This window comes from Camellia sinensis, chromosome 12 (genome assembly GCF_055761805.1).
Source record: "Camellia sinensis isolate YWXY chromosome 12, ASM5576180v1, whole genome shotgun sequence".
Classification (NCBI taxonomy): domain Eukaryota; kingdom Viridiplantae; phylum Streptophyta; class Magnoliopsida; order Ericales; family Theaceae; genus Camellia; species Camellia sinensis.
The window spans coordinates 102,096,628-102,124,598 of NC_138972.1; the positions used below are offsets into that span (position 1 = coordinate 102,096,628).

The window sequence follows — 27,971 nt, forward strand, 5'->3', positions numbered from 1 at the left end:
CAAAAAGAATTACACAAGTGTACTCTCAATTACCTGCGAATCTACGCTCAAATTGAACTGACCCCTATGTGTCTCTTCCAACCCCGTCTTTACCTCAGAATTGTCTTGCCCAATATTGAATCCACAACGACGATGTTGAATCCACGACGATGAGCCACTCCAGAATCCACAAAAACTTCAGGCTCAAATTCTATGGAATCTACCGAAGAACAACTCTCTTTTTTGTATTGAATGAAACAAACGATCCTTTGATGCATACTTCTCAAACCATGAGTTAAACTCAAACAAATATCAAAGAAAACTAGCAAAAAAGCTCCAGATATAAACCCTAATATCCAAAAAGAAGACCTGAAAGTCGTATCCTAAAATTGGACCGAAACAAATATTTATAGAAAACGGATCCGCGATTGCCGCTCAACCGCAAGAATCGCCGCTCGAGCGCAAAAACACAACTTCCAGTACTTTTGCAGACAGTTCAAACTTCTAGAACAAAAGATTTTCCGCTCGAGCGCACAAATGGGCGCTTGAGCGGACAGCTCGATCCCCGACATAGTCAGCGAAGTGGCAAACATGATAGGATAAGATCACAAACTCTTCTGTATAGGCGCAATTCGGGTTGGATTCGCATCTAAAACTCATAGCCTCACTGAAATAAAAAGAACGAATAGAATTACAACTGAAAGGAGTTTTGTCAAACGGGATTACCTAGAATAAAAACCTAACAGATTTGTTTTTAATATAAATCAATTGCCTATTTTCAGCAACTACTCTTCTTTGTTGCTGCAAATTTTAAAAGGTACAAGTGTAATACGTGCAGGGTGTGAGTGCAAATTGTATGGAGTATTCCAAATCTTTTATTATTTTTTTGTTTTTAGTGAATATTTTGATTTGTTTAAAAAATATTTTACTTTTGCGAGGCATTCAGAATAAAAAAAAAATTAAGAAAAATATGAAAATTAGAAAAAAAAATTTGAGGATTTGAGCATTATAACAAAATAAATATTAATTTTTTAATTTTATCAATTTAAATTCTAAACTTTTAATTTTTTTTTCAATCTAAATGATTTGCCTAGATCTAAAAATGCATGCCTTTAGAATCGAAAAACTTAACCTAAACTTGCAACCCCTTTGGTTAAAAGCACTTGAGAACAGTGTTCCGACATTTTCCAACACAACTAAAAACCTTAAAAACAAGGAAAGTGATGTAAATTTTTTGAGTTAGTTTTTTATATATGAATATTTAATCATGGATATGCTACTTAAAATATTAATAAATATCTTAGTGTGAAACGATTGCATATTATTTAGGAGCGTTATTTGGACTCAAAACAATACTTACGAAGGCAAAAACAATGTAACTTAACCACTATTTAGAATTTTATTGGAATAAGTTTCTAAAAAGTTGAATTAAGGAGGGGTTACTTTTTTAAGTGTTATCTATTTGGCTTTTGCACCTTCCTTTCCTTTATAATTATTGTCTAACCAAAAAAGAGGAAGGAAAATTTCACCCGTCATTCCCCTTGGTTAATTATTATCTAACTACACAAGAAGGGGGATACACCTTCCTCCATTCTCTTCTCATTCCTTTCCTTCCCCTCTTAATCTACACTTCCCTTCACTTGCCTCCTAATACTCCTTTGAGAAAAATTTTGCGACACTGTTATCCTCCATCACACTGTGGCGCGACACATTCCATATTATATGCTATTTATTTTTATTATTTTTTTGGTTGGTGGTCATTTCATTGATTTAGGTAGAGATATAGATGAAAGAACTTCTAGAAAGTAAGGGATATTCCATTCTTCCTGTAATTGAGCACTAGGATATTCTGTAATGTTCACCCATTTCTGACCAAACAACTTTACCTGATCAAACATGAAGGACGTTTGTGGTTGACAATCAGCTATTGCAGCAAGGTGCATAAGGTTTTGCTGAAGCTTTGCTTGGTTCCTGTAGTGAAGGAAAAAGGTTGTAAAAATCCCCTTATGCAATTATGCAATGATTGTTGGGAGCATCTAGAAAGAAGAACATGAGAGGACAAAAAGGCAAGAAATTTGGTAGTAATGTCATTTCATGACAAAGTTAAGAATCTTATTCCAAAACAGAGTCATAGTCATTTAAATTTAAGATGGGATACATACTCTGCTCTTTCACTCAGTTTCCCAGAATTCTGGTTCTCAAGAATCTTCAAAATCAACCATTTGTTCTCGTCCAAATACTGCACATGCAAATCCAGCATGTGACAAAAATGCAAGTTTGGTAGAGTTAATTACGTAAAAGTAATATCCTATTTATGAATTTGATAAACAAAAAGATTAATACTACAATGAAAACGTCTGGCTAAACAGTTGATCGGCTAAAACCGTTAGATATGCTAAATATATGTTCCATATTCTGTTGTTGCCGCATACTTCGATAAAATTAATAGCACACAAGGTAGCAAATTACATACAGTTTATAGTACTGTCAAAAGTTGATCTTGTGTACAATCATCACAAAGAATGTGAAGCTAATAATTGTTGTTCCAACCCACATGCATGAAAAACATGGGAAGGCAACCAACCAAGTCAAGCTTGGCAGCCACCAACCATAGCAAAGGTCAAGAATGGAGGCTACCCAAGTCAAGAATGAAGGCTCTCCCACCTACTCCTTTTGTGTATAAATAGAGATGGGAGGGAGAGGATGAGGGATATCAGAAATTGGAGAGTAAGAGCTGTGAGTTGAGTGAGTTTCATCTCCTCCTCTGTATTTTGTATTTTGCTCCATTTTAGTGAAAATTCTCATTTCTGTCCGTGGATGTAGGCATTGGGCCGAACCACGTAAATATTGTGTTCTCTGTGTGTGTGTGATATTTTTCTGGGTGTGTGTTTGATCCTAACAAAGTAGTATCAGAGCCAAATTATACGTTTTTCGGAAAAACAGAGTATTGTTTCGAAACTGCCCAGAAATCGTATTGCTCGAAATCCGATTTTGAGCATACCAGGAGCAAGGACTCGACGAGAGGAGTCCAGAAATATAAAACAGACACCAAACGGAGGCCGCACGCGCTCCCACGCGCCCCTGGAAGTTGGCGCGTGAATCCCACTCTCATCACGCGCCCACACGCGCCGTTCAGGCACCCGGCGCGTGATCCCACTCTCAGACACGCGCTCCACGCGCGGTTCAAGGAGGAAGACGACTGAGGAACCAGCGCGTGCCTTACACGCGCCATCAGCACGCGCGCCCCAAGCCGAGCCGAAGCCGAGTTGACCAAGCCGCTGACTGAGCCGCTGACGTCAGCAGAACCGGAGGAATAATCTGGTGCTTCGCAGGCGCACCAGATTCTGCCCATCTGAACCATTCAATCTGTTTTGGCTTGATCTAAGCCATTTGAGATCCGATTTGGGTGATCCAATAGTGGTTTCCGACTATTTGGAGTATTCCGGACACATCCGTACGGTCAGATTTTGCAAATAAGTTTTGAAAAATTTGAAGTTTTTATTTTGGCAATCCGAAGTGCTTTTTCGGCTAATTTGACCAGTCCGGACTCCACAGCAAAACTTGTTTTTCAGTCAACGATCATTATTGTATGATGGAGGAATCAACGTCGACTTCAGGTTCTATGATAAAGTTAAATGCTTCCAATTATGCCATTTGGAAGCCTAGAATGGAAGATGTCTTGTATTGCCGAGATTTGTTTGACCCCATTGAGCTTAATGGCGTTAAACCACCAACGGAAAAAGACGAAGACTGGAAGCGGAAGAACCGAAAGACCATTGGCCAGATCAGACAATGGATTGATCACAGTGTCTTCCACCATGTCGCCCACGAGACTGATGCCTATGCTCTCTGGATAAAGTTAGAAGGCATGTACCAGTCGAAGACTGCTCGGAACAAAGCCCTCCTGATGAGGAGACTTGTGAATTTGAAGTTGAAAGGCGGTATCTCTGTTGCTGAACATACCAGTGAGTTTCAAAATTTGGTGAACCAACTAACAACTGTCAAAATGGAGTTAGATGATGAAATGCAGGCCCTATTGCTGCTCAGTTCTTTGCCAGACAGTTGGGAGACATTGGTGGTGTCTCTCAGCAACTCTGCCCCAGAAGGGAAACTGACCATGAGCATGGTTATAGATGCCTTATTTAGTGAAGAGGCAAGAAAGAAAGAAATGGGTGGAGATCAATCCCATGCCCTCGTCACAGAAAATAAAAGCAGAGGCAGGGGCAGGGGAAGAAGCAAAAGTAGAGGACGCAGCAGAGGAAGATCTCAAGACAGAGGGAAATTCAAAGAAGGAACGAGCCGGCCAAGGTTCAAATGTTACCATTGTGGCCAGGAGGGTCACATAAAGAAGTATTGCTATGCCTTGAAGGGAGAACAACAACAAGGCAATAGACAGCCAAAGACCGAAGATGGGACCACTGCAGTTTCTGTCTCAGAGGATATTGCATTATTCTCTGTTGAAGAAGAAGAATGCCTCCATATGTCAGACAACGACACCGAGTGGGTGGTAGATACAGCAGCTTCCTACCACGCTACATCCCAGAAGGAGTTCTTCAGTACGTACCAAGCTGGAGATTTTGGTACAGTGAAAATGGGTAACTCCAGTTTTTCAAAAATTGTGGGAATTGGTGATGTTCATATCCAAACCAAAGTTGGGTGCACGATGGTGTTGAAAGATGTCAGGCATGTTCCCGATTTACGCCTGAATCTTATTTCAGGGATAGCCTTAGATCGACAAGGCTATGAGAACTACTTTGGCAAAGGCATATGGAAGTTGAAAAAGGGATCTCTCGTGGTAGCCAAAGGACAGGCAATTGGCACACTATACAAGACTCATGTGGAGGTGAATTCAAATAGTCTCAACGCAGCAGAAGATGAGACGTCACCAAATTTGTGGCACAAAAGGCTGGGTCACATGAGTGAGAAAGGGTTACAGATTTTGGCAAAGAAGTCACTTATTCCCTTTGCCAAAGATGCAAAATTAAATCCTTGTGACAACTGCTTGTTTGGGAAGCATCATAGAGTAGCTTTCCATTCATCATCCAGAAGACAATCAGAGTTGTTGAGCAGAGTATACTCTGATGTTTGCGGTCCCATTGAAGTGGAATCGTTGGGTGGTAGAAAATACTTTCTGACGTTCATTGATGATGCATCACGGAAGGTATGGGTTTATGTCTTAAAGACCAAAGCTGAGGTGTTCCAGCATTTTCAGACATTCCATGCTATGGTGGAAAGGGAGACTGAAAAGAAGCTGAAATGTCTCCGAACAGACAATGGAGGCGAGTACACATCAAAGGAATTTAAAGCCTACTGTGCTACTCACGGCATCCGGCATGAGAAGACTGTTCCTGGAACCCCACAACACAATGGTATAGCCGAGAGAATGAACCGAACCATTGTGGAGAAGGTCAGATGTATGCTCAAAATGGCAAAGCTACCAAAGCCATTTTGGGGAGAAGCTGTTCGTGTTGCTTGCTATTTGATCAACAGATCGCCATCAGTTCCACTGAATTTTCAGATTCCAGAAGAAGTATGGTCTGGAAGGGAGATTTCTTACTCTCACTTGAGAGTGTTTGGGTGCAAAGCATTTGCACATGTATCCAAAGAGCACAGACAGAAGCTGGATGACAAAGCCACTCCATGCATCTTTATTGGCTATGGAGATGAAGAATTTGGATACAGATTGTGGGATCCGAAACACAAAAAGGTCATTCGAAGCCGAGATGTAGTGTTTCAAGAAGGCCAGACCTTTGAAGACTTTGGGCAACCAGCCAAACCCAAAGTTGATGATGTTTCAGAAATTATTCCAAACCCTGCACCATCACAGCATGCCACTGATGAAGAAGAGTTACCGCAGCATGCAGTCAATAATGTAGAGTTGCAGGATGGATTTCTAGAAGAAGAAGATCCAGAAGCAGAGGGTGTTGAGCAGGGGGAGCCACAACCCCCTCTACCAGAGACTGTTGGTCCACAGTTACGAAGATCAACAAGAGAATTTAAGCCGTCAACCAAATACCCTGCTTCTGAGTATATTTTGCTTACCGATGAGGGGGAGCCAGAAAGTTTTCAAGAAGCTCAAAATCATAAGGAGAAGAGTAGCTGGTAGCAATCTATGCAAGAAGAGATGCAATCCTTGCAGAAGAATCAGACTTATGATTTGGTGAAACTTCCCCAGGGTCGAAAAGCATTGCAGAACAAATGGGTGTTCAAGTTGAAGAAAGATGGCAGCGGAAAGCTAGTCAAGTATAAGGCTCGATTGGTTGTCAAAGGTTTTGGGCAGAAGAAAGGTATTGATTTTGATGAAATCTTCTCGCCAGTTGTGAAAATGACTTCCATTCGAGTAGTTTTGGGACTAGCAGCTAGTTTGAATTTGGAACTTGAACAAATGGATGTGAAGACAGCATTTCTCCATGGTGATCTGAAGGAAGAAATTTACATGGAGCAACCAGAAGGTTTTGAAGTCAAAGGGAAAGAAAACTTAGTCTGCAGATTGAAGAAGAGTCTCTACGGCCTCAAACAAGCGCCGAGACAGTGGTACAAGAAGTTTGACTCATTCATGGTAGGTCATGAGTACAAGAGAACTGTTGCAGACCAGTGTGTTTATATCAGGACATTTCCCGGTGGAAACTTTATCATACTTCTACTCTATGTTGATGACATGTTGATCGTTGGACAAGATGCCACAACAATCAGATCACTGAAGAAGGAGTTATTACAGTCCTTTGACATGAAGGACCTAGGCCCTGCACAGCAAATTTTGGGCATGAATATTGTGCGTGACAGAAAAGCCAAGAAGTTATGGCTGTCACAGGAGAAGTACGTTGAACGAGTGATTGAGAAGTTCAACATGAAAGATGCCAAGCCAGTCAGTACTCCGCTGGCTAATCATTTCAAGCTGAGCAAGAATTCTTGTCCCTCCTCTACGAAGGAAAGACAAGAGATGGAGGCGATTCCCTACTCATCCGCTGTAGGAAGTTTGATGTATGCAATGGTGTCCACCCGACCAGATATTGCTCATGCGGTTGGAGTTGTAAGCAGATTCCTTTCCAATCCAGGAAAAGAGCATTGGGAAGCAGTCAAGTGGATTCTGAGGTACCTCAAGGGTACAGCAAAAATGTGTTTGTGATTTAGAGATGCTAAACCAGTCTTGGAAGGCTATACTGATTCAGATATGGCAGGCGATCTTGATGGTAGGAAATCTACATCAGGATTGCTGTTCACTTTCGCAGGGGGAGCTGTGTCTTGGCAGTCCAAGCTGCAGAAGTGTGTTGCTTTATCCACAACCGAGGCAGAGTATATTGCCGCAGCGGAAGCCGGGAAAGAAATGTTGTGGTTGAAACGGTTTCTCCAAGAATTGGGATTAAAGCAAGAAAAGTTCACGGTACATTGTGATAGTCAGAGTGCCATAGACCTGAGCAAGAATTCAATGTACCATTCTCGCACAAAGCACATTGATGTTCGGTATCATTGGATACGCGAAGTGATGGACAAGCAGTTATTGGAACTGACCAAGATCCACACAGATAAGAATCCAGCTGACATGCTTACAAAGGTGGTCTCGAGAGACAAACTCGAAATTTGCAGAGACATTGCCGGGATGGACTTCAAGTGAGAAGTCAGTCATGCATCTGGGTATGGAGGGGGAGAATTGTTGTTCCAACCCACATGCATGAAAAACATGGGAAGGCAACCAACCAAGTCAAGCTTGGCAGCCACCAACCATAGCAAAGGTCAAGAATGGAGGCTACCCAAGTCAAGAATGAAGGCTCTCCCACCTACTCCTTTTGTGTATAAATAGAGATGGGAGGGAGAGGATGAGGGATATCAGAAATTGGAGAGTAAGAGCTGTGAGTTGAGTGAGTTTCATCTCCTCCTCTGTATTTTGTATTTTGCTCCATTTTAGTGAAAATTCTCATTTCTGTCCGTGGATGTAGGCATTGGGCCGAACCACGTAAATATTGTGTTCTCTGTGTGTGTGTGATATTTTTCTGGGTGTGTGTTTGATCCTAACAATAATCACTAGCATACTTGCAAAATTTTTTGATGGTAAACTCAAAACATTAATGTGGGTCACGGGGAGAAGTTTTAGTGATTAAATCACTGTTATAAAAGCAAATGTCCCAGATTGAAAAAATGGTTGAACTAGTCAATCTAGGATTTTGGAATTTAGGAGCATGTTGTAGCATAACATATCAAGTAGCGGCATCGTAATTTAAGAGGAAATGACCAATTAGAGGTTTGATATCTACTTTATCAATAAGTCATGCCAGTACCCCTAAAATTGGAGATGCATTTCATGTGTTATGATACATGACAAATTGATACTTCATCAGCAACTTAATATGTCTTTATAAGCTATGCGACATTACACCTAATTGCCAGGTAAGGATCAGTATTAACATCATGTTGACATATGGAATCACTGTTCTGAAGGCACTAAGGAAATTTAAAAAATAGAAACAAAATTCAAATACTAACATAACTAAAAGGTAAAAGTTATTGGACGCCAGATCATTGTTGTTCGGACAACATAGGTGCACAAGCACACTTGAGCCAAGCCAACATAAAAACAAACAGAAACAGAGACATATATATTGAGTCTTGTGTCTTTTGCTTCTTCTGTTGATTTCTAGGAGATATGATTTTTTTTTTTTGGGTACTTTTATATGCTTGTTGATTATGGGCTGTGTTCTATTTGAGGCTCTTGTATACAATGTTCACGGGTTGTAGCTTGTGGGGGTAATCTCATGACTCAGACAAGGATGAGTTCCCTAGTGCAGACTCATGACCCTAAAAGGATACTTTTCTTCGAATGTCTTGAGATTCATCGAGTTTAAGCTCCGCGTAGGTTGTCTTGGAATTTGTAATGTGAGACGTTTAGCGGCCAGGATTGCTGTTAATCTTGCAAGCTGCACTAAATTTTGAAGCATTGGGCAGCAAAACTGCTCCGAAGGTACCGCTTTTTTCCCCCCCTTTTGAGTGTCTATTGAACTGTTTGTGGTTCAACTGACCTTGGTGTTGCTCAACCCTTAGAATCTAATGGATTTATCTCGTAAAATTAGGGTTACATATGCAATCTCATTAGGCTATTATGAGCAAAGGAATTAATTCAGACAAAAATAGTTGGATGGCCTTAAAAGAAATGTCTGCTCTGTTTAGTTGCTTAGAATAAACCAGAAATAGAATCCAAATCTTAGATAAAACTTGGATCTTGAAAATTGTTTGATTGTGTGAGTTTAGAAAGCTAGATTAGTCACTGTTTGGAAAGCTAGATTAGTCACTGTTTGGAAGCCAATCAAACAAGAATACTGCGCCTACCTCACCTATTGGCTCTACTAAGGTGAGGTTTTCATTTTTGGAAAATAAATCACCATGAAAATATGATCAGAAACGCTATGCCTAAAATATTTAATATGATTGAAATATATATATATATATATATTCCCTCAATTTTTTTGAGCCAAATAACTAGCTCTAGGTGAGGACATCCAAAAGGTAAAATAGGATTAAAGAGCATATAGATGGGGCCCCATAAAACAACATTGGAAGAGGCAACCAAATATAACAAAAGCTGCACCTATCTACAAAGTAATGTAGAAAATAAGGGAAGTACCACAAAAAATTGGTGGGGGAAGATAAAAGTTATTAGAAGGTGATGAGGAGATGTATCAACCTCTTTCAACATTTAGGTTGTGTTTGGATTTCTGGATTTGAAATGAAAATATTTTGACACTACATTTTTTATGAGTAGCTGTAAGTTAGATTTGATAGCTTAAATATGAATTTCAAGAATGAAATTAAGAGCTTTGTCATTGTGGATTTGAAATGAAAATGTCAGAGTAATTACTTGAAATTATTCATGCTTAAGAATTCTAGTTCCACAAGTATCCTTCTAGAATATTTTCTGTTGCATCTCTAATTTATTCCTTTTTAGTTTTCTCAATTCACCTATCATAGCTTGATCTCTTTTTTTTTTTTTGAAAAAAAGTTCACATCAAATCCTTTCATTTGAAATCTATCTATCCAAACGGAGCCTTAGTGTCAAGTCCAGAGCGTTAAACAGAAGATAACCAAACACATCAACCCACAAATGAATAACAAGTAAGCATGGAGGACCTTTCCACATCAGAGACCAGTTATTAGTTGAACCAAAATCTCAATAAAATCACAATAAATGGTTAACCAAAAGAAGAAATACACCATAAAAGCCTTGAGTTAAAGGGATATCAGGTACAAAATATAAATATACAAATTAAAGCAAGAAGAAATAAAAACAACAATACCCATCAGTGGAACCACAGTAATAGCAGAGAGAGAGAGAGAGAGAGACTTGCTGGATGTGATCAGTTGTCATGACCATGGGGTGCTGCTGCTGCATCTGCATGAGTTAATGCTGCATTCTTCCTCTTGATCAATTGATCTTATTGTTCTCTGATGTTTTCTGCTCCCCAAATGCTTTTGTTTTTGTTTTTGGTTTTAGTTTTGCTTTACTCCTCTGTCTGTGTTCCTATTTTTGAACAACCAAATCAACTAATTTTATGTGTGTGAGTGTGAGACAGAGAAGTAACTTGGAGGCTCCAGATGATACCTTTCTTGGGATTCTACTCACACTTTTTTCAAGGTCCCAGCTCTGTCAGAGTAGTAAGTGATGAGTTGGGATCAATGTTTGTTGAGTAATGATACATTTTTCTAATTTTGAAATTTTAATTGAACTCTAATAATATATTTAAGAATAAAATAAAATAAAATTAAAGTCAAAACATCACATTATAATAGAGTTCACTCTCATTAAAAGCTCATTGGAGCTCCTTTATTAGAACTCTCAATATTTTTCTTGTTTGTTATTAGTATTCTGAATCCGATTTTGTTTATACACCCATAAGGTTTATGAGCAAAATGCATTCTGATTGTAGAAATGTTACAATGTGAACTTAAAAAAAAAAAAAAGGGCATAAAAAAAGTAACGGATTTTGGGGATAAATTTGTAAATTTTGTGGTGAAAATTACATTATCCGAGGTAAAAGTTGTGAATGATGAAGTTTTGGTATACACTCTAAAGTTATAAATGACAAACTTAACTTTTTTGTAATAAAATTATATTTTTTGTGATGAATAAAATTTTTTACTTTTTATAAAAAATACATATCATATGTACTATTTTTTGGTGCACATGATAGCCTTTCCTTTCTGATTAATCCAAAATGTAAAGTTCATAGTATAAAAATACGATTTGAACATGAAGTTCAGAGTTTTGGACCAATCAAATAGTGTGCATAGAGAGAGAAAAAATTCACAAAAAATCTAATGTAATGTTAAAATTTAAAACCTTTTAACTGCATAAGAGAAAAACTTATAGGGAATTTAAAAAAAAATCTTATTTCTAGTACTTTGGACAAATTAATTCAAGTTAATTTCTTATAACCCATTTAGTCTTGTAACTATCCAAAACATTAATAACCCCAATTTTAAATTTAACATAAAAAATGAAAACTAAATCTATATTTTGGAAGAAAAGTACACTAATTTAAATATTTATCCCATTTGGATTGGAATCTATATATTGGGAAAAAAATCATGGAAGTTAAAGCCTAGTATAATTATACTATTTGAAATCTTGCTCATCGTATATATATACTAGCATATCATATGTGCTATGTACGAGATAAAATAATATATTATTTAATAAAAATATGATAATTATATTTAATTTTTATATATTACGTAAAATAAAAGTTAAATGAAAGTTAACTAATCGAGATTTTCTTAATTGTTTAAAATTAAGAAAATCAAAAAAATTAGTATGAGATATTGATCAGCAGGATTCTTACTAAAAATCTCATTTTGGTTATATAAATGAGAGTATAAGATTCACTTTATATAAATGAAACCATTCACTTTATATAAGATTGTTTGGGCGGGAAGTTTATTTTGAATCAAACAATCTTAGCCGTTTAATCTTTAATAGGTAAATATTTAATTTATTTCAAATAAAACGAATTTAACCAATATATTGTGATAAAACTGCTAAAATCTCAGTTAGATTAGAGGCCAAGCGATACGGACACGAGCTTGGAATTGAACCACTTCAGAACTAGGGTAGATCTTTGCCATTGAAAAAAAGAAAAAAAAGAAAAAAAAAAACTTGGTTCATTGAATTCTTTCTATTTGTGTTAGTTTGGCCAACATTCTATGGGATAGAACACTACTGGGTTATCCATTCAATCAAACAATGGAGTAGACGTCTTCTTAAAATTATTTCTTCTTTTTTGCTCCTCTTAATTACATGTCTTTGTAGTTCAGGAGGGAATAATATCAATATGGAGGCCAGAGCTGGGTAAACAATACCGGCTGGATTTGTAAAGAATGAAGGAGAAGAACATAGACTGGATAAAAGATAAATTGCAGAATTTACAGAACCTTAAATTGATAGTGAAGAAGTTGTGACCTTCAAATTAAGCATGCAAAACTGCACAACTTTTTACCCAGAAAACAGAAAGTAGTGTCTGCAGAAAAAATATAGTAAAATTATGCAGACATAATTAAGGTTGGAGACCTACCTGCCCAAACCTATCGAGACCTGATATCTTTATGAAAGATCAAAAACTGTCTAACAACCTCAGATGGAATCACACTCACCTCAAACCCAACACTAAAAGTCCTCAGGTGTAGCCATTAAGCAAGACTACAACTGTTCCACATACTACTAATTCAGAAAACAACACCCAATAATCCACTGCACGTGGGCCGTGGCTGGCCACATTGCCACACCCAGCGGGGACCAAATCAAAATATATTGATCTCACTCTCTCTTGTTTCTGGGAAAAGCACTAGCAAGTCCTTTCCCCCCATTTGAACCAAGTCCTATCATCCTTCCTGAACCAATAACTTCTGTAAACTTTGTCGAAAGAGGCCCTAATTCAAATCAAGTCCCTTCTTTACCTGTCTTGCATCTTAATTATAATTTAAATCAAAGTGGTCAATGGTAACTTAAAACTTTCTAATTCAAGCCCAATGCATAATCTAGCAATGATAAATAGTTATAAGAAATCAGATAAAGGATTTTTAAAAAGTAAATATGTTAAAAAGGTAAAATTCATATTCATATTCATTAACCAATTTAATTCAAGTCAATAAAGTAACTATGCATTTTTAATTCAATTATATCAATTACAATTGCTGGTTTAGTACAAAATAAGTTGATTTACGACCAATAAAAATGCATATCCTTAGAATCGATAAACTTAACCTAAACTTGCAACCTCTTTGGTTAAAAGCACTTCAGAATAGTGTCCCGACATTTTCCAACACAATTAAAAACCTTAAAAACAAGGAAAGTGATGTAAATTTTTTGAGTCAGTTTTTTTATATACAAATATTTAATCATGGTTATGCTACTTAAAATATTAATAAATATCTTAGTGTGAAACAATTGCATATTATTTAGGAGCATTATTGGGACTCAAAACAATACTTACGAAGGGCAAAAACAGAGCAACTTAACCACTATTTAGAATTTTATTGGAATAAATTTCTAAAAAGTTGAATTCATTGATATTCAAGAGATATGATAGGACTTCTTGGTTGTTACAAGGAAAAAGTAAGACTTCTATTCTTCTCTCGTTTGGCTTCCCCACAAAATTTTGAGAGACTGATTCTTCTGTTTGAATAGAGGGATTGGACGAGAAGTGAAGGATACAAATGGGAAAGGGTAATATTCACCATGTTTGGATTGTTTTTAAGAAGGTGAGTGGAAGTTAAGGAGGGGTTACTTTTCTTCCCCTCCAAAATTGGGAGGAAACATAGGGAAGTGAAGTGTTGGTTATTAAATGCATTTTTTAATATAAACCATACCCGTTACTTTGTGAGAAGATCAAGTATAGTATTTTTAATTGTTATCTATTTGGCTTTTGCACCTTCCTTTCCTCTATAATTATTGTCTAACCAAAAAAGAGGAAGGGAAATTTCACCCGTCATTCCCCTTGGTTAATTATTATCTAACCAAACAAGAAGGGGGACACGCTTCCCTCCATTCTCTTCTCCTCCTTTTCTCCTAATACTGCTTTGAGAAAATTTTTGTGACACTGTTATCCTCCATCACAGTGGCACGACACATTCCATATTATATGCTATTTATTTTTATAATTTTTTTGGTTGGTGGTCATTTCATTGATTTAGGTAGTGATATAGATGAAAGAACTTCTAGAAAGTAAGGGATATTCCATTATTCCTGTAATTGAGCACTAAGATATTCTGTAATGTTCACCCATTTCTGATCAAAACCTTAAAACAACTTTACCTGATCAAACACGAAGGACATTTGTGGTTGGCAATCAGCTATTGCAGCCAGGTACATAAGGTTTTGCTGAAGCCTTGCTTGGTTCCTGTAGTGAAGGAAAAAGGTTGTAAAAACCCCCTTACGCAATTATGCAATGATTGTTGGGAGCATCTAGAAAGAAGAACATGAGAGGACAAAAAGGCAAGAAATTTGGTAGTAATGTCATTTCATGACAAAGTTAAGAATCTTATTCCAAAACAGAGTCATAGTCATTTAAATTTAAGATGGGATACATACTCTGCATTTTCACTCAGTTTCCCAGAATTCTGGTTCTCAAGAATCTTCAAAATCAACCATTTGTTCTCGTCCAAATACTGCACATGCAAAAATGTAGAAGTTTGGTAGAGTTAATTACGTAAAAGTAATATCCTATTTATGAATTTGATAAACAAAAAGATTAATACTGTAATGAAAACGTTTAGCTAAACAGCTGATCAGCTAAAACCGTTAGATATGCTAAATATATGTTCCATATTCTGTCTTTGCCACATACTTCGATAAAATTAATAGCACACAAGGTAGCAAATTACATACAGTTTATAGTACTGTCAAAAGTTGTTGATCTTGTGCACAATCAACACAAAGAACAAAATTTTTTGATAGTAAAAGCATTAATGTGGGTCACGGGGAGAAATGTTAGTGATTAAATCACTGTTATAAAAGCAAATGTCCCAAAAATGGTTGAACTAGTCAATCTAGGATTTTGGAATTTAGGAGCATGTTGTAGCATAACATATCAAGTAGCGGCATCGTAATTTAAGAGAAAATGACCAATTAGAGGTTTGATATCTACTTTATCAGCAAGTCATGCCAGTGCCCCTAAAATTGGAGCTGCATTTCATGTGTTATGATACATGACAGATTGATACTTCATCAGCAACTCAGTATGTCTTTGGTGGTGTTTGGGAAGAATTGTAGTTGGGTTTTTTCTCATTTTTTTCACTAAAAGACAAAAATTTTGCAAAACCAAAAAAAACACATCCAAACAAAATATCACATCCAACCCCATAATCATTTCACTTTTTCTCTCACAAACATCACATCCAACCCCAAAAAAACTCAACTATCTTTCCAAACACAAAAATTTTTTTCTTCAATAATATCCTACATCTAAAAAAACCTACATAAAAACCCACTTGCCAAACACCATCTTTATAAGCTATGTGGTAGATCGACATTACACCTAATTGCTAGTCCATTGCCCGGTAAGGATCAGTATATTCATGTTGACATATGGAATCAGTGTTCTGAAGCCACTAAGGAAATTTAAAAAATAGAAACAAAATTCAAATACTAACATAACTATTAGGTAAAAGTTATTGGACGCCAGATCCACATTGTTGTTCAGACAACATAGGTGCACAAGCACACTTGAGCCAAGCCAACATAAAAACAAACAGAAACAGAGGCATATATATTGAGTCTTGTGTCTTTTGCTTCTTCTGTTGATTTCTAGGAGACATGCTTTTTTTTTTGGGTACTTTTATATGCTTGTTGATTATGGATGCGTTCTGTTTGAGGCTCTTGTATACTACGTTCACGGGTTGGGGCTGGATGAGTTCCCTAGTGCAGACTCATGACCTTAAAAGGATACTTCTCTTCGAATGTCTTGAGATTCAGCGAGTTTAAGCTCCACGCAGGTTGTCTTGGAATTTGTAATGTCAGATGTTTAGCGGACAGGATTGCTACTAATCTTGCAAGCTGCACTAAATTTTGAAGCATTGGGCAGCAAAACTATTCCGAAGGTACGGCTTTTTTTTTTTCCTTCCCCTTTTGAGTGTCCGTATTGAATTTTAGCACTTACCATAATCTCATTTCTGTTGACAAGACCAATCCATCACTTAAACTGTTTGTGGTTCAACTGACCTTGGTGTTGCTCAAGCCTTAGAATCTAATCGATTTAACTCGTAAAATTAGGCTTACATATGCAATCTCATTAGGCTATTATGAGCAAAGGAAATAATTCGGACAAAAATAGTTGGATGGCCTTAAAGAAATGTTTGCTCTGTTTAGTTGCTTAGAATAAACTAGAAATAGCATCCAAATCTTAGATAAAACTTGGATCTTGAAAATTGTTTGATTGTGAGTTTAGAAAGCTAGATCAGTCACTGTCTGGAACCCAATCAAACAAGAATACTGTGCCTAGCTCGCCTATCGGCTCTACTGAGGTGAGGTTTTCATTTTTGGAAAATAAATCACCATGAAAATATGATCAGAAACGCTATGCCTAAACTATTTAATATGATTGATATATATATATATATATTCCCTCAAATTTTTTGGGCCAAATAACTAGCTCTAGGTTAGGACATCCAAAAGGTAAAATAGGATTAAAGAGTATATACAGAAGGCCCCATAAAAGAACATTGGAAGAGACAATCAAATATGACAAAAGCCACACCTATCTACAAAGTAATGTAGAAAATAAGGGACGTACCACAAAAAATTGGTGGGGGAAGATAAAAATTATTAGAAGGTGATGAGGAGATGTATCAACCTCTTTCAACATTTAGGTTGTGTTTGGATTTCTGGATTTGAAATGAAAATATTTTGACACTACATTTTTTATGAGTAGCTCTAAGTTAGATTTGATAGTTTAAATATGAATTTGAAGAATGAAATTAAGAGCTTTGTCATTGTGGATTTGAAATGACAATGTAAAAGTAATTACTTGAAATTATTCATGCTCAAGAATTTTAGTTCCACAAGTATCCATCTAGAATATTTTGTCTTGCATCTCTAATTTATTCCTTTTTAGTTTTCTCAATTCACCTATTATAGCTTAATCTCCTTTTTTTTTAAAAAAAAAATTCTATATCAAATCCTTTCATTTGAAATCTATCTATCCAAACGGAGCCTTAGTGTCAAGTCCAGAGCGTTAAACAGAAGATAGCCAAACACATCAACCCACCAATGAATAACAAGTAAGCATGGAGGACCTTTCCACATCAGAGACTAGTTATTAGTTGAACCAAAATCTCAATAAAATCACAACAAACTGTTAACCAAAAGAAGAAATACTCGAGCTATATAATAGCCCAGAGTTAAAGGGATATCAGGTACAAAATATAAATAAGCAAATTAAAGCAAGAAGAAATAAAAACAACAATACCCATTACTGGAACCACAGTAATAGCAAATAGAGAGAGAGAGAGAGAGAGAGAGAGAGACCTGCTGGATGTGGTCAGTAGTCATGACCATGGGTTGCTGCTGCTGCTGCTGCTGCATCTGCATGAGTTGATGCTGCATTCTTCTTCTTGATCAGTTGATCTTATTGTTCTCTGATGTTTTCTGCTCCCCAAATGCTTTTGTTTTTGTTTTTGGTTTTAGTTTTGCTGTACTTCTCTGTCTGTGTTCCTATTTTGGAACAGAAAAAATCAACTAATTTTATGTATGTGAGGGTGAGGCAGAGATGTAACTTGGAGGCTCCAGGTGATACCTTTCTTGGGATTCTACTCACTTTTTTCGAGGTCCCAGCTGTCACTCTGTCAGAGAAGTAAGTGATGAGTTGGGACCATTGTTTGTCATTAGTATTTCAAATCCGATTTTGTTTACACACGATAAGGTTTATAAGCAAAATGTATTGTAGAAATGTTACAATGTGAACTTAAAAAAAAAAAAAAAAAGGTGCATAAAAAAAGTTATGAATTTCGTGGTGAACTATGAAGTTTTGGTATGCACACTCTAAAAGTTTTAAATAACAAAGTTATGTTTTTTTAATAAAAATTATATTTTTTGTGATGAATAATTTTTTTTTTTTACTTTTTTTTGTATAAACTGCATGTCATATGCCCTATTTTTTGGTGCACATGATAGCCTTTCCTTTTGATTAATCCAAAATTGTTAAGTTCACAAGTTTAGTTGGGATAAAAATACTTTTTGAATATGAAGTTTAGAGTTTTGAACCAATCAAATAGTATGTATAGAGAGAGAAAAAATTCACAAAAAATCTAATGTTAATGTTAAAATTTAAAACCTTTTAACTGCATAAGAGAAAAATAAAGGGGATTTTAAAAAAAATCCTATTTCTAGTACTTTGTACCAATTAATTCAAGTTAATTTCTTATAACTCATTTAGTCTTGCAACTATCCAAAAGATCAATAACTCCAATTTTAAATTTAACATAAAAAATGAAAACTAAATCTATATTTTACAAGAAAAGTACACTAATTTAAATATGGGTGATTTACAAGTAAGTCACGTTTTAGGAAATAATGGTACATTAAGTTCTACTTCAAAAACTTTTTACCAGTAAGTCCCATATTAATTTGAAATGACGAAACTATCCTTACCAAATCAAAACACAAAATATAAATCGCAAAATCATGTTTTCATTCTCACACTTCATCCCGCCATTTCTTACCATCGCAGATTTCAATCTCACATTCATCAATTTGTCTCACATTTCGTCTTCATTCATCAATCTCGTCTCAGATTTCCCAAAAACAAACTAGATCATCAAACATTCTAAGATTCAAACAACTAAAAATGGTGAAGACAAGTAAGATTCAAGTATCTTAAACCCTAGTTTTTACATAATCTTTCATTTTTGAGGCTTTTGTTTTTTTATTTCCATTTTAGCTTGAATATTGAGTTCAAAACTTTTCTTTTCGAAACTTTTACTTTTACTTTTGTATTTGTTTTTGTTTTTGTTTGTGAATTTGAGAACATTCATTGTAATGGCACCAAAATCAAGTTCTCTTACTTTCATTTCAAGTTTTAATGTAGATTTTGGTTTGATTGCTGTTAATATTCTCAGATTCTTACTAAATTTGAGTAAAAATCTTAGTTAATCATATTCTCTTGCTTTCCATTTAGGTTTCAATATTGAGTATCGTGCAATTGCTATGAATGTTTTCATATTTTGAGTCAATTTGAGTGAAAAACTCTAATTAATCATATTCTCTTGCTTTCAATTTAAGTTTCAATGTTGATTTTGGTGTGATTACTGTGAATGTTCTCATATTCTGAATCAATTTGAGTGAAAAACCCTAATTAATCATCTTCTCTTGCTTTCAATTTAAGTTTTAATGTAGATTTTGGTACAATTACTGTCAATGTTCTCATATTCTAAATTAATTTGGGTGAAAAATCTTAGTTAATCATGTTCTCATACTTTCAATCTAAGTGTCAATATAGATTTTGGTACCATTGCTGTTAATGTTTTCAGATTCATATTGAACTTGAGTGAAAAACCCTAATTAATCATATTCTCTTGCTTTCAATTTAGGTTTCAATGTTGATTTGGGTTTGATTGCTGTGAATGTTCCCAGATTCTTAATGAATTTGAGTAAAAAACCCTAGTTAATCATGTTCTCTTACTTTTCATTTAGGTTTCAATGTTGAGTATCGTGCGATTGCTGTGAATGTTCTTATATTTTGAGTCAGTTTGAGTGAAAAACCCTAGTTAATCATATTCTCTTACTTTCAATTTAGGTTTCAATGTTGAGTATCGTGCGATTGTTGTGAATGTTCTCATATTCTGAGTCAATTTGAGTGAAAAACCCTAGTTAATCATCTTCTCTTGCTTTCAATTTAAGTTTCAGTGTAGATTTTGCTGCGATTGTTGTAAATGTTCTCATATTCTGAATCAATTTGGGTGAAAAATCCTAGTTAATCATGTTCTCATGCTTTCAATCTAAGTGTCAATGTTGATTTTGGTACCATTGCTGTTAATGTTTTCAGATTCATATTGAATTTGAGTGAAAAATCCTAATTAATCATTTTCTCTTGCTTTCAATTTAGTTTTCAATGTTGATTTTGGTTTGATTGCTGTTAATATTCTATTTGAGAAAAAACCCTAGTTAATCATATTTTCTTGCTTTCCATTTAGGTTTCAATGTTGAGTATCGTGCAATTGCTGTGAATGTCCTCATATTTTGGGTCAATTTGAGTAAAAAACCCTAGTTAATCATCTTTTCTTGCTTTCAATTTAGGTAATGTTCTCATATTTTGGGTCAATTTGAGTGAAAAACCCTAGTTAATCATCTTCTCTTGCTTTCAATTTAGGTTTTAGTGTAGATTTTGCTGCGATTGCTATGAATGTTCTCATATTCTGAATCAATTTGGGTAAAAAACCCTAGTTAATCATGTTCTCTTACTTTCCATTTAAATTTTAATGTTAAGTATCGTGCGATTGCAGTTATTTGAGTAAAAAACTCTAGTTAATCATATTTTCTTGCTTTCAATTTAAGTTTCAATGTTGATTTTGGTGCAATTGCTGTGAATGTTTTCATATTCTGAATCAATTTGAGTGAAAAACCCTAGTTAATCATATTCTCTTGCTTTCAATTTAAGTTTCAGTGTAGATTTTGCTGCGATTGTTGTGAATGTTCTGATATTCTGAATCAATTTGGGTGAAAAATGCTAGTTAATTATGTTCTTATGCTTTCAATCTAAGTGTCAATGTTCATTTTGGTACCATTGCTGTTAATGTTTTCAAATTCATATTGAATTTGATTGAAAAACCCTAGTTAATAATTTTCTCTTGCTTTCAATTTAGTTTTCAATGTTGATTTTGATTTGATTGCTGTTAATATTCTCAGATTCTTAGTGAATTTGAGTAAGAACCCTAGTTAATCATATTATCTTGCTTTCCAATGTTGAGTATCGTGCGATTTCTGTGAATGTTCTCATATTTTGAGTCAATTTGAGTAAAAAACCATAGTTAATCATATTCTCTTACTTTCCATTTAGGTTTCAATGTTGAGTTTCGTACGATTGCTATTAATGTTCTCATATTCCGAGTCAGTTTGAGTAAAAATCCTAGTCAATTATATTCTCTTGCTTTCAATTTAAGTTTCAATGTTGATTTTGGTGCAATTGCTGTGAATGTTCTCATATTCTGAATCAATTTGAGTGAAAAACCCTAGTTAATCATCTTCTCTTGCTTTTAATTTAAGTTTCAGTGTAGATTTTGCTGCGATTGTTGTGAATATTCTCATATTTTGAATCAATTTGGGTGAAAAATCCTAGTTAATCATGTTCTTATGCTTTCAATCTAGGTGTCAATGTTCATTTTGGTACCATTGCTATTAATGTTTTCAGATTCATATTGAATTTGAGTGAAAAACCCTAGTTAATCATTTTCTCTTGCTTTCAATTTAGTTTTCAATGTTGATTTTGGTTCGATTGCTGTTACTTCTCAGATTCTTAGTGAATTGGAGTAAAAACTCTAGTTAATCATATTCTCTTGCTTTCCATTTAGGTTTCAATGTTGAGTATCGTGCGATTGTTGTTAATGTTCTCATATTTTGAGTCAATTTGAGTGAAAAACCCTAGTTAATCATGTTCTCTTGCTTTTAATTTAAGTTTTAGTGTTGAGTGTGGTACCATAGCTATCAATGTTCTCGTATTTTCAATCAATTTGAGTGAAAAACCTTAGTTACTCATATTCTCTTGGTTTCAATTTAGGTTTCAATATTGATTTTGGTACGATTCTTGTGAATGTTCTCAGATTCTTAGACAATTCGAGTAAAAAATCTTAGTGAATCATATTCTCTTGGTTTCAATTTGGTTTTCAATGTTGATTTTCGTACGATTGTTGTTAATGTTCTCAGATTCTTAGTCAATTTGAGTTAAAACGCGGACTTAATCATATTCTCTTGATTTCAATTTAGGTTTCAATGTTGAGTTTGACATGATTACTGTTAATGTTCTCAAGTTTTCAATCAATTTGACTGAAAAACTCTAGTTATTCATGTTTTGTTCCTTTTGATTTAGGTTTCAATGTTTATTTTGATACGATTGCTATAAATGTTCTCAAATTCTGAATGAATTTGAGTCAAAATCTCTAGTTTATAATATTTTCTTGCTTTCGATTTCAGTTTCAATGTTGATTTTGTTTTTATAGCCATGAATGTTATCAAATTTAGACTTCATGAGAATGGCATTGGATTGATTCTTTTAGGACCCATTCTCAGCGTTAATATGTCGTCTATATTGATTTTCTGTATAGGAAACCAACTCATGAAACCACCAAGACTAAAAAGCAATGCAAAGAAAACAATAAGAAAGTGTAAAGAATCAACTTCGATGGAGAAAAAGCAAAAGGGAAAGCGTAGAGAATGGAAACTAACTTTCAGATCAAACATGGTGACAATAGTGAAGCTATTACAGCACATCAAACTCAGGAACGAGCATATTGAAGGGTTGAAGAAAGCCCCATTCTGGTTATTGTTTGATGTAATCTTGAAGAACAAGTTGAATTATAAACAATGCAGAAAATATGATGATATTGCATTCAAAATAATTCTAACATACCAGCCAAGCAGCAGTGGTTCTTTCCAGTTAGAATTAGAAACTGTAAAGTTAACAACAAAAGACATCAAGTCCATCTTCGGTATATCTTGCAGAGATGAGCTAATGCATCTTGGTTATGAAAATAAAAGTATATCATCATTTCTGACAAGAAGATCCATACAAACTGAAAGGCTATCAAGCATAACCATCATGGACTTGTTGCAAAAAGCATTGAAAGGCAAGAAGAAAGAAGACACCGAAGATGTAATTAGGATGCTGTGTATGTATACTTGTTTGAAGCTTTTTTTCTCTACATCAGGAACAACAGTTGGATGGTGTAGACGTCCCCGAACGCTCCTGGGAGGGTGAGTCCCGTTCTGTTCATTTGGGGTCACTACAGCTCAGACTCTCAAATTTGTCACGGTTCTTAATCTGAACCAAAGAGTCCAAATCCGGCAAATTGTTTTGGGAAAACAGATTTTGAAAGAAGTGCCAAACATGGACTGCTTTGCCAGATACAGAGTCACCACCTAAATATTTTATTTTGGGAAATTTAGGAAACCCTGACTCGGTGCCAAAGGCCACGTGTCCGTCATCACCAAAGTTGCCTCGGCTCGGGAACTTGGGTACGATTGGGGAAGGTCACTTCGTGAGCACCCCCGCTCGCCCGATCAAAGATCGGCCTCTACTAACCATGATATCTATTTTTGAAAACATTGTGTGTTCTTATTCCGGTTATTAGCCTAGATTACTATGTGATGCTCACAGCATACAAGTATAGACCGGGTCGCCTGAATTGGAACAAAACATTTCATGTTTGTTTGTTTGAAAATGGTTTGATGGTGCTACTCGCAAGTAGGCTAAAACGTGGATTTGCCACCCTCGAGTGGGCTTAGAAAACATGATTTTGCCACTATCTAGTGGGCTTAAAACAAACATTTGATGAATTGTCCCAATTCAGATAACCCAACCTTCACCCACAGGCATTCAAGGCAGTTATATCACATAAGCAAATAGTCTCATGGTAAGCATGCTATTCATGGCAGTCACTCACACGCATGCAAGGATGCTAAAGCATAAAACTCACCGAGTACTCCAAGCCAAAACAGAAGCTCATTAGAAATCATGCATGATCCTAAATACACAGAAATGCCTAATGCAACACATGCAAAATGCAACTATAGCAGGCTCGGCTATTCTAAACATGGTATATGAAATGCTACAGCTAATCATGTATTCAACTTGGAATTGAAATACAAATGTAGTTAGTATGATGCGCCGAGCCCGGTGCATGCAAAACAGATGAATGAATGCAAACATGCTATCATACTGTATGCTAATTGAAATATGCCCTAATCTAACCATTATATGCGGGTAAATAAAAGGGAAGAAAGACGTGGGGTTGGAAGACATACATCACACGCACGCACACTTATTACAGTTATGCCCCCGCGCAGAGGGTCCAAATAAATAATACAGTCCCGAATAAAAGAATAGTACAGTCCAAATAATACAGTCCAAATAATGTACAAATTCCTAATTAATTTACAAATTAACTAAAAAAGCTGTAAAACTGGCATGCAAGCCAGGGACTGCCTTGACTCCGCTCCGGATGATGAATGACGCATGCCCGGGTGTCTTTGCGCGGAAATCCACGGCGATGCCCCGATTAGCCTCTGTTTGCACTTTTTCTTGAAATGCGCGCCAAACTCCGGAAAGTTGCTGATTCTTGATTTTTTTTTGCTGCAACAGAGAGCAGGAAAGGGGCATAGCAATGTATTTCACAAATATATGCATGCCTCGATCCTCGTGCCACCAATCACGCATATCGATGCATGATGGCCGAGGAGCTGAATTGCACAATTCAATGTAGAATGAATGTACATGAAAACACAACAAAACCTAACTCCATCATGGATGATCCGGAGTGTCGGTGACTGGGGAATTGAGACGCGTTCCGTCACTCGGAGTACGAAACGCACCTCGTTTCCCGCGCCCAGGCTAACTCCTATTCCGAACACGATGCAATATGCATGACATGCATGAATGCAACTAAGATACACCCTAGCATGCTCAATGCTATGAAAATGAGATGCCTCGAAATGCGTGCACACGGGCACGCAAACCAAGGAAATGCATGAATGCGATCTAAGATACAACCTAGTATGCACTATGTTGTGAAAATGAGATGCCTCGGAATGTGTGCACACGGGCACGCAAACTGAGAAAATGACATATGCAATGCAAATGACATGGAAATATGATATGCGCTTACACTAACATGAGAGAGCCTCAGCCACACTCACATAAGAGGCCGATGGATGAAAATGAAGTGCCTCGAAACGCGTGCACATGGGCACGCAAATCGAGGCAATGGTATATGCAATGTAATATGGCTAAAATGGCATATAGAATGCAACATGGACTTATACTAACATGAGAGAGCCTTAGCCACACTCACATAAGAGGCCGATGGATGAAAATGAAGTGCCTCGAAATGCGTGCACATGGGCACGCAAACCGAGGTAATGGCATACGCAATTCAATATGGCTAAAATGGCATATAGAATGCAACACGGACTTATACTAACATGAGAGAGCCTCAGCCACACTCACATAAGAGGCCGATGGATGAAAATGAAGTGCCTCGAAATGCGTGCACACGGGCACGCAAACCGAGGCAATGGCATACGCAATGCAATGGCATAGAGAATGATATGAAAACATGCTAATGGAATTTCAGCACTGAAATGTGGGGGAAAACAGCCCCGAAATGAGGCGAAAGTACACCCGATGCATGGAATAGTCCCGAAACATGAATTTTGGCACTCGAAATGGCCTATAGCTATACCAAACATGCACAATATGGACATGCAATGAATAGACAGTAGCAAGGCAGCCCCAAAATTAGCATTTTTACAGTTCAAAGCATGGCCAAACAGTAAACAAAAACAGGACAAAACAAGCATACAAAAATGGCCCTAAATGTGAGACAAAGAAGCAACTCACAGCTTCTGACCCCAAACAGGTTAGGGACCTTCTACAATATTGAAGAGGGGCCAAAAATAGGATGGTTTACAGAACTGTAAAAACCCCAAAAACAGACACAAGTATGCTCAAAATGCTATGCAAGATAAGGCCCAAAAGAGGTTACAACACTAAGTATACAAAATATGCCCCAAACAGAAAAATATTCTTAATGAAACATGACAAGGGGGTCAAAATAATACCACTTTCAGTTCGAATCAAGGTCCAAAAACAAAAACACCATAGGCTAATAAATCATGCAAAAAAAAGGGGGAAAGAGGGCTACAATGGCAAGTGGCATATGGAAATATCAAATGGTGATTAGCCCTTCAACAATGTTGAAGAAGGGCTCAAAATAAGTACACTTACAGTTTATAACATGCCTCAAAACAGATCACACACAAGCCAAAAATATCATGCAAGAAAGATGGCATACAAGAGGGTAATGAAGCAAGTGCAACAAGGAGGTCCCAAATAGGGTAAGACCCTTAATGAAAGATGAAAATAAGCTCAAAATATGGCCACTTTCAGTTTTTTTCGGAGCTCAAATGTATAAGCAAGAAGGGGTAAGATATAGACCAAGAAAAGAGCAAAAAAGGGAAAAACGAGACTCACCCTTGAAGACTAGTCTTTAGCAACCTCTTGGCTTGAGAAAAAGATGCTCCTTTCCTCTGGAAATGACCTCCAAACTTCTGGTACGGAGTGGTGGTGGTGGTGCTAGGTGGTGGTGAAGGAATGGTGAAGAAATGGTGTAGGGAACTTGGAGTTTTGATGGTTGGAATATAAAGAGAGAGAGATATATAATGTAGGAGCTCTAAACAAAAATTTCTAACCCTTAAATCTGAAGGGGAGGGGGCTGTATATATAGGCAAAAGGGGTGGAAAAAGAGGGGGAAAAAAGGGGGGGAAATTCGCATTCAAAATTCCCCCCAAAAAGGCCAAAAGGGTGAGACAAAGAGGGAAGTGGTAGCTGCGGGTCCCAAATGGCCAAGATCCCTTCAACAAAATTGAAAAGGGGCTCAAAACAAGGAACTTTCTAGTTTACATCAAGCCACGAAAATAAATACACGTAGGCCTAAACTATCGTGCAAGAAAAGGGAAAAAAGGAGGGGTAAAGAAGCAAGTGATAGATGGAGATGTCAAACATCAAGAGGTCCTTAATCAAACATGAAAAGGAGCTCAAAATATGACTATCTCAAGTTCGGGTCAAAGCCCAAAAATGCAGAATGAAGGTTCGGGAGCCGAAACACGCAGTTTGGGGCCCCAAAAGTGGGCTGTCAGGCACCGGGAGTGGTGTTCGACCACGAAGTGGGTCTCTCAGACCTCAGTGTCCCTCTAAAGGGAGTAAATAAGATGCATTCCAAAAACCGGAGCAATAGGAGATGGTTAAGCGGTCCCGAACCGAGGCACACGGCCTGACGGCTCCGAAAACCGGGAACCGGGCTCCGAAATGGGAAAAATGGCCTACAGCCACAAAATGTAGCCCACGGCCACTGAGAGATGGTCTACGGGACCTCTCCCTTCCCTCAGGAAAAGAAACAGAGAAAACCGAGCCTGGTTCGCAAACCGAGACAAAGCACAAAAGAGTTCGGAAGTCCGGAGGCAAGGCTCACAGCCGAGACTCTAAAACTTCTGGACGAGCACGATATGCAGTATCACCAAGCGCTCAACTGGTGATGTCTGAGTCTCAAGGTCGGTCAAAAATGGGGTGTCTACAGTTGCCCCTCTTTGACAGAACTCGAAAGTCATAAGTGACGGGAGTGAATGCCAAAGCTCGGAGACGACCCATTTTTGGCAAGGCCGAAGACTTAGACAAACATACAAGATAAACAGAGATGTGCCCGCAGGCAAGGGGGCAAAATGCAAAGCGATATGCATAGAGCCGAACATAACTTATGATCATGCAAAGAAACATTGGGACGTATCCCGGTGTTTAGGGACGTATCCCAGTGGTTTAGAAAAGAAGGAGAAACATAGGGACGTATCCCGATGTTCCGCAAGGAATGTGAAACGTAGGGACGTATCCCAGTGTTCCGCAAGGAATGAGAAACATAGGGACGTATCCCGGCGTTTCAGAATGGTGTGAGCATTGGAACGTATTCCGAACACTTTTAACCGAATGGGGAGAAACATAGGGACGTATCCCGGCGTTTCAGAATGGTGTGAGCATTGGAACGTATTCCGAACGCTTTTAACCGAAGAGGGAGAAACATAGGGACGTATCCCGGCGTTTCAGAATGGTGTAAGCATTGGAACGTATTCCGAACGCTTTTAACCGAAGATGGAGAAACATAGGGACGTGTCTCGGCGTTTCAGAATGGTGTAAGCATTGGAACATATTCCGAATGCTTTTAACCGAAGGGGGAGAAACATAGGGACGCTTTTAACC

General features: G+C 36.9%; 1 protein-coding gene and 1 long non-coding RNA gene across 4 annotated transcripts; one reads left to right on the forward strand and one right to left on the reverse strand.

Annotated features, from left to right (window-relative positions):
* Positions 1-516: 516 nt before the first annotated feature.
* LOC145804689 (GRF1-interacting factor 1-like) lies at positions 517-17,710 on the reverse strand. Of its 3 annotated transcripts, XR_014346941.1 has the most exons (8): positions 17,486-17,710; positions 14,552-14,628; positions 14,276-14,360; positions 10,568-10,609; positions 10,310-10,486; positions 2,142-2,218; positions 1,866-1,950; positions 517-646 (listed from the first exon to the last, which is right to left on the reverse strand). XR_014346941.1 is itself a non-coding variant. In XM_082899473.1 (5 exons), exons 1-5 carry the CDS (start codon positions 17,561-17,563, stop codon positions 10,391-10,393), a joined length of 378 nt encoding a protein of 125 aa, XP_082755599.1. In that variant the 5' UTR covers positions 17,564-17,710; the 3' UTR covers positions 10,242-10,390. The 3 variants fall into 3 exon arrangements, 2 of the variants coding, with proteins under 2 accessions (XP_082755600.1, XP_082755599.1); XM_082899473.1 differs by lacking the exons at positions 517-646; positions 1,866-1,950; positions 2,142-2,218 and having other exon boundaries at positions 10,242-10,486; XM_082899474.1 differs by lacking the exons at positions 517-646; positions 1,866-1,950; positions 2,142-2,218 and having other exon boundaries at positions 10,097-10,609.
* LOC145804690 (uncharacterized) lies at positions 8,677-22,891 on the forward strand. The gene is made up of 3 exons (XR_014346942.1): positions 8,677-8,932; positions 15,955-16,059; positions 22,273-22,891. It is a non-coding gene; the product is annotated as an uncharacterized LOC145804690 (long non-coding RNA).
* Positions 22,892-27,971: the final 5,080 nt, after the last annotated feature.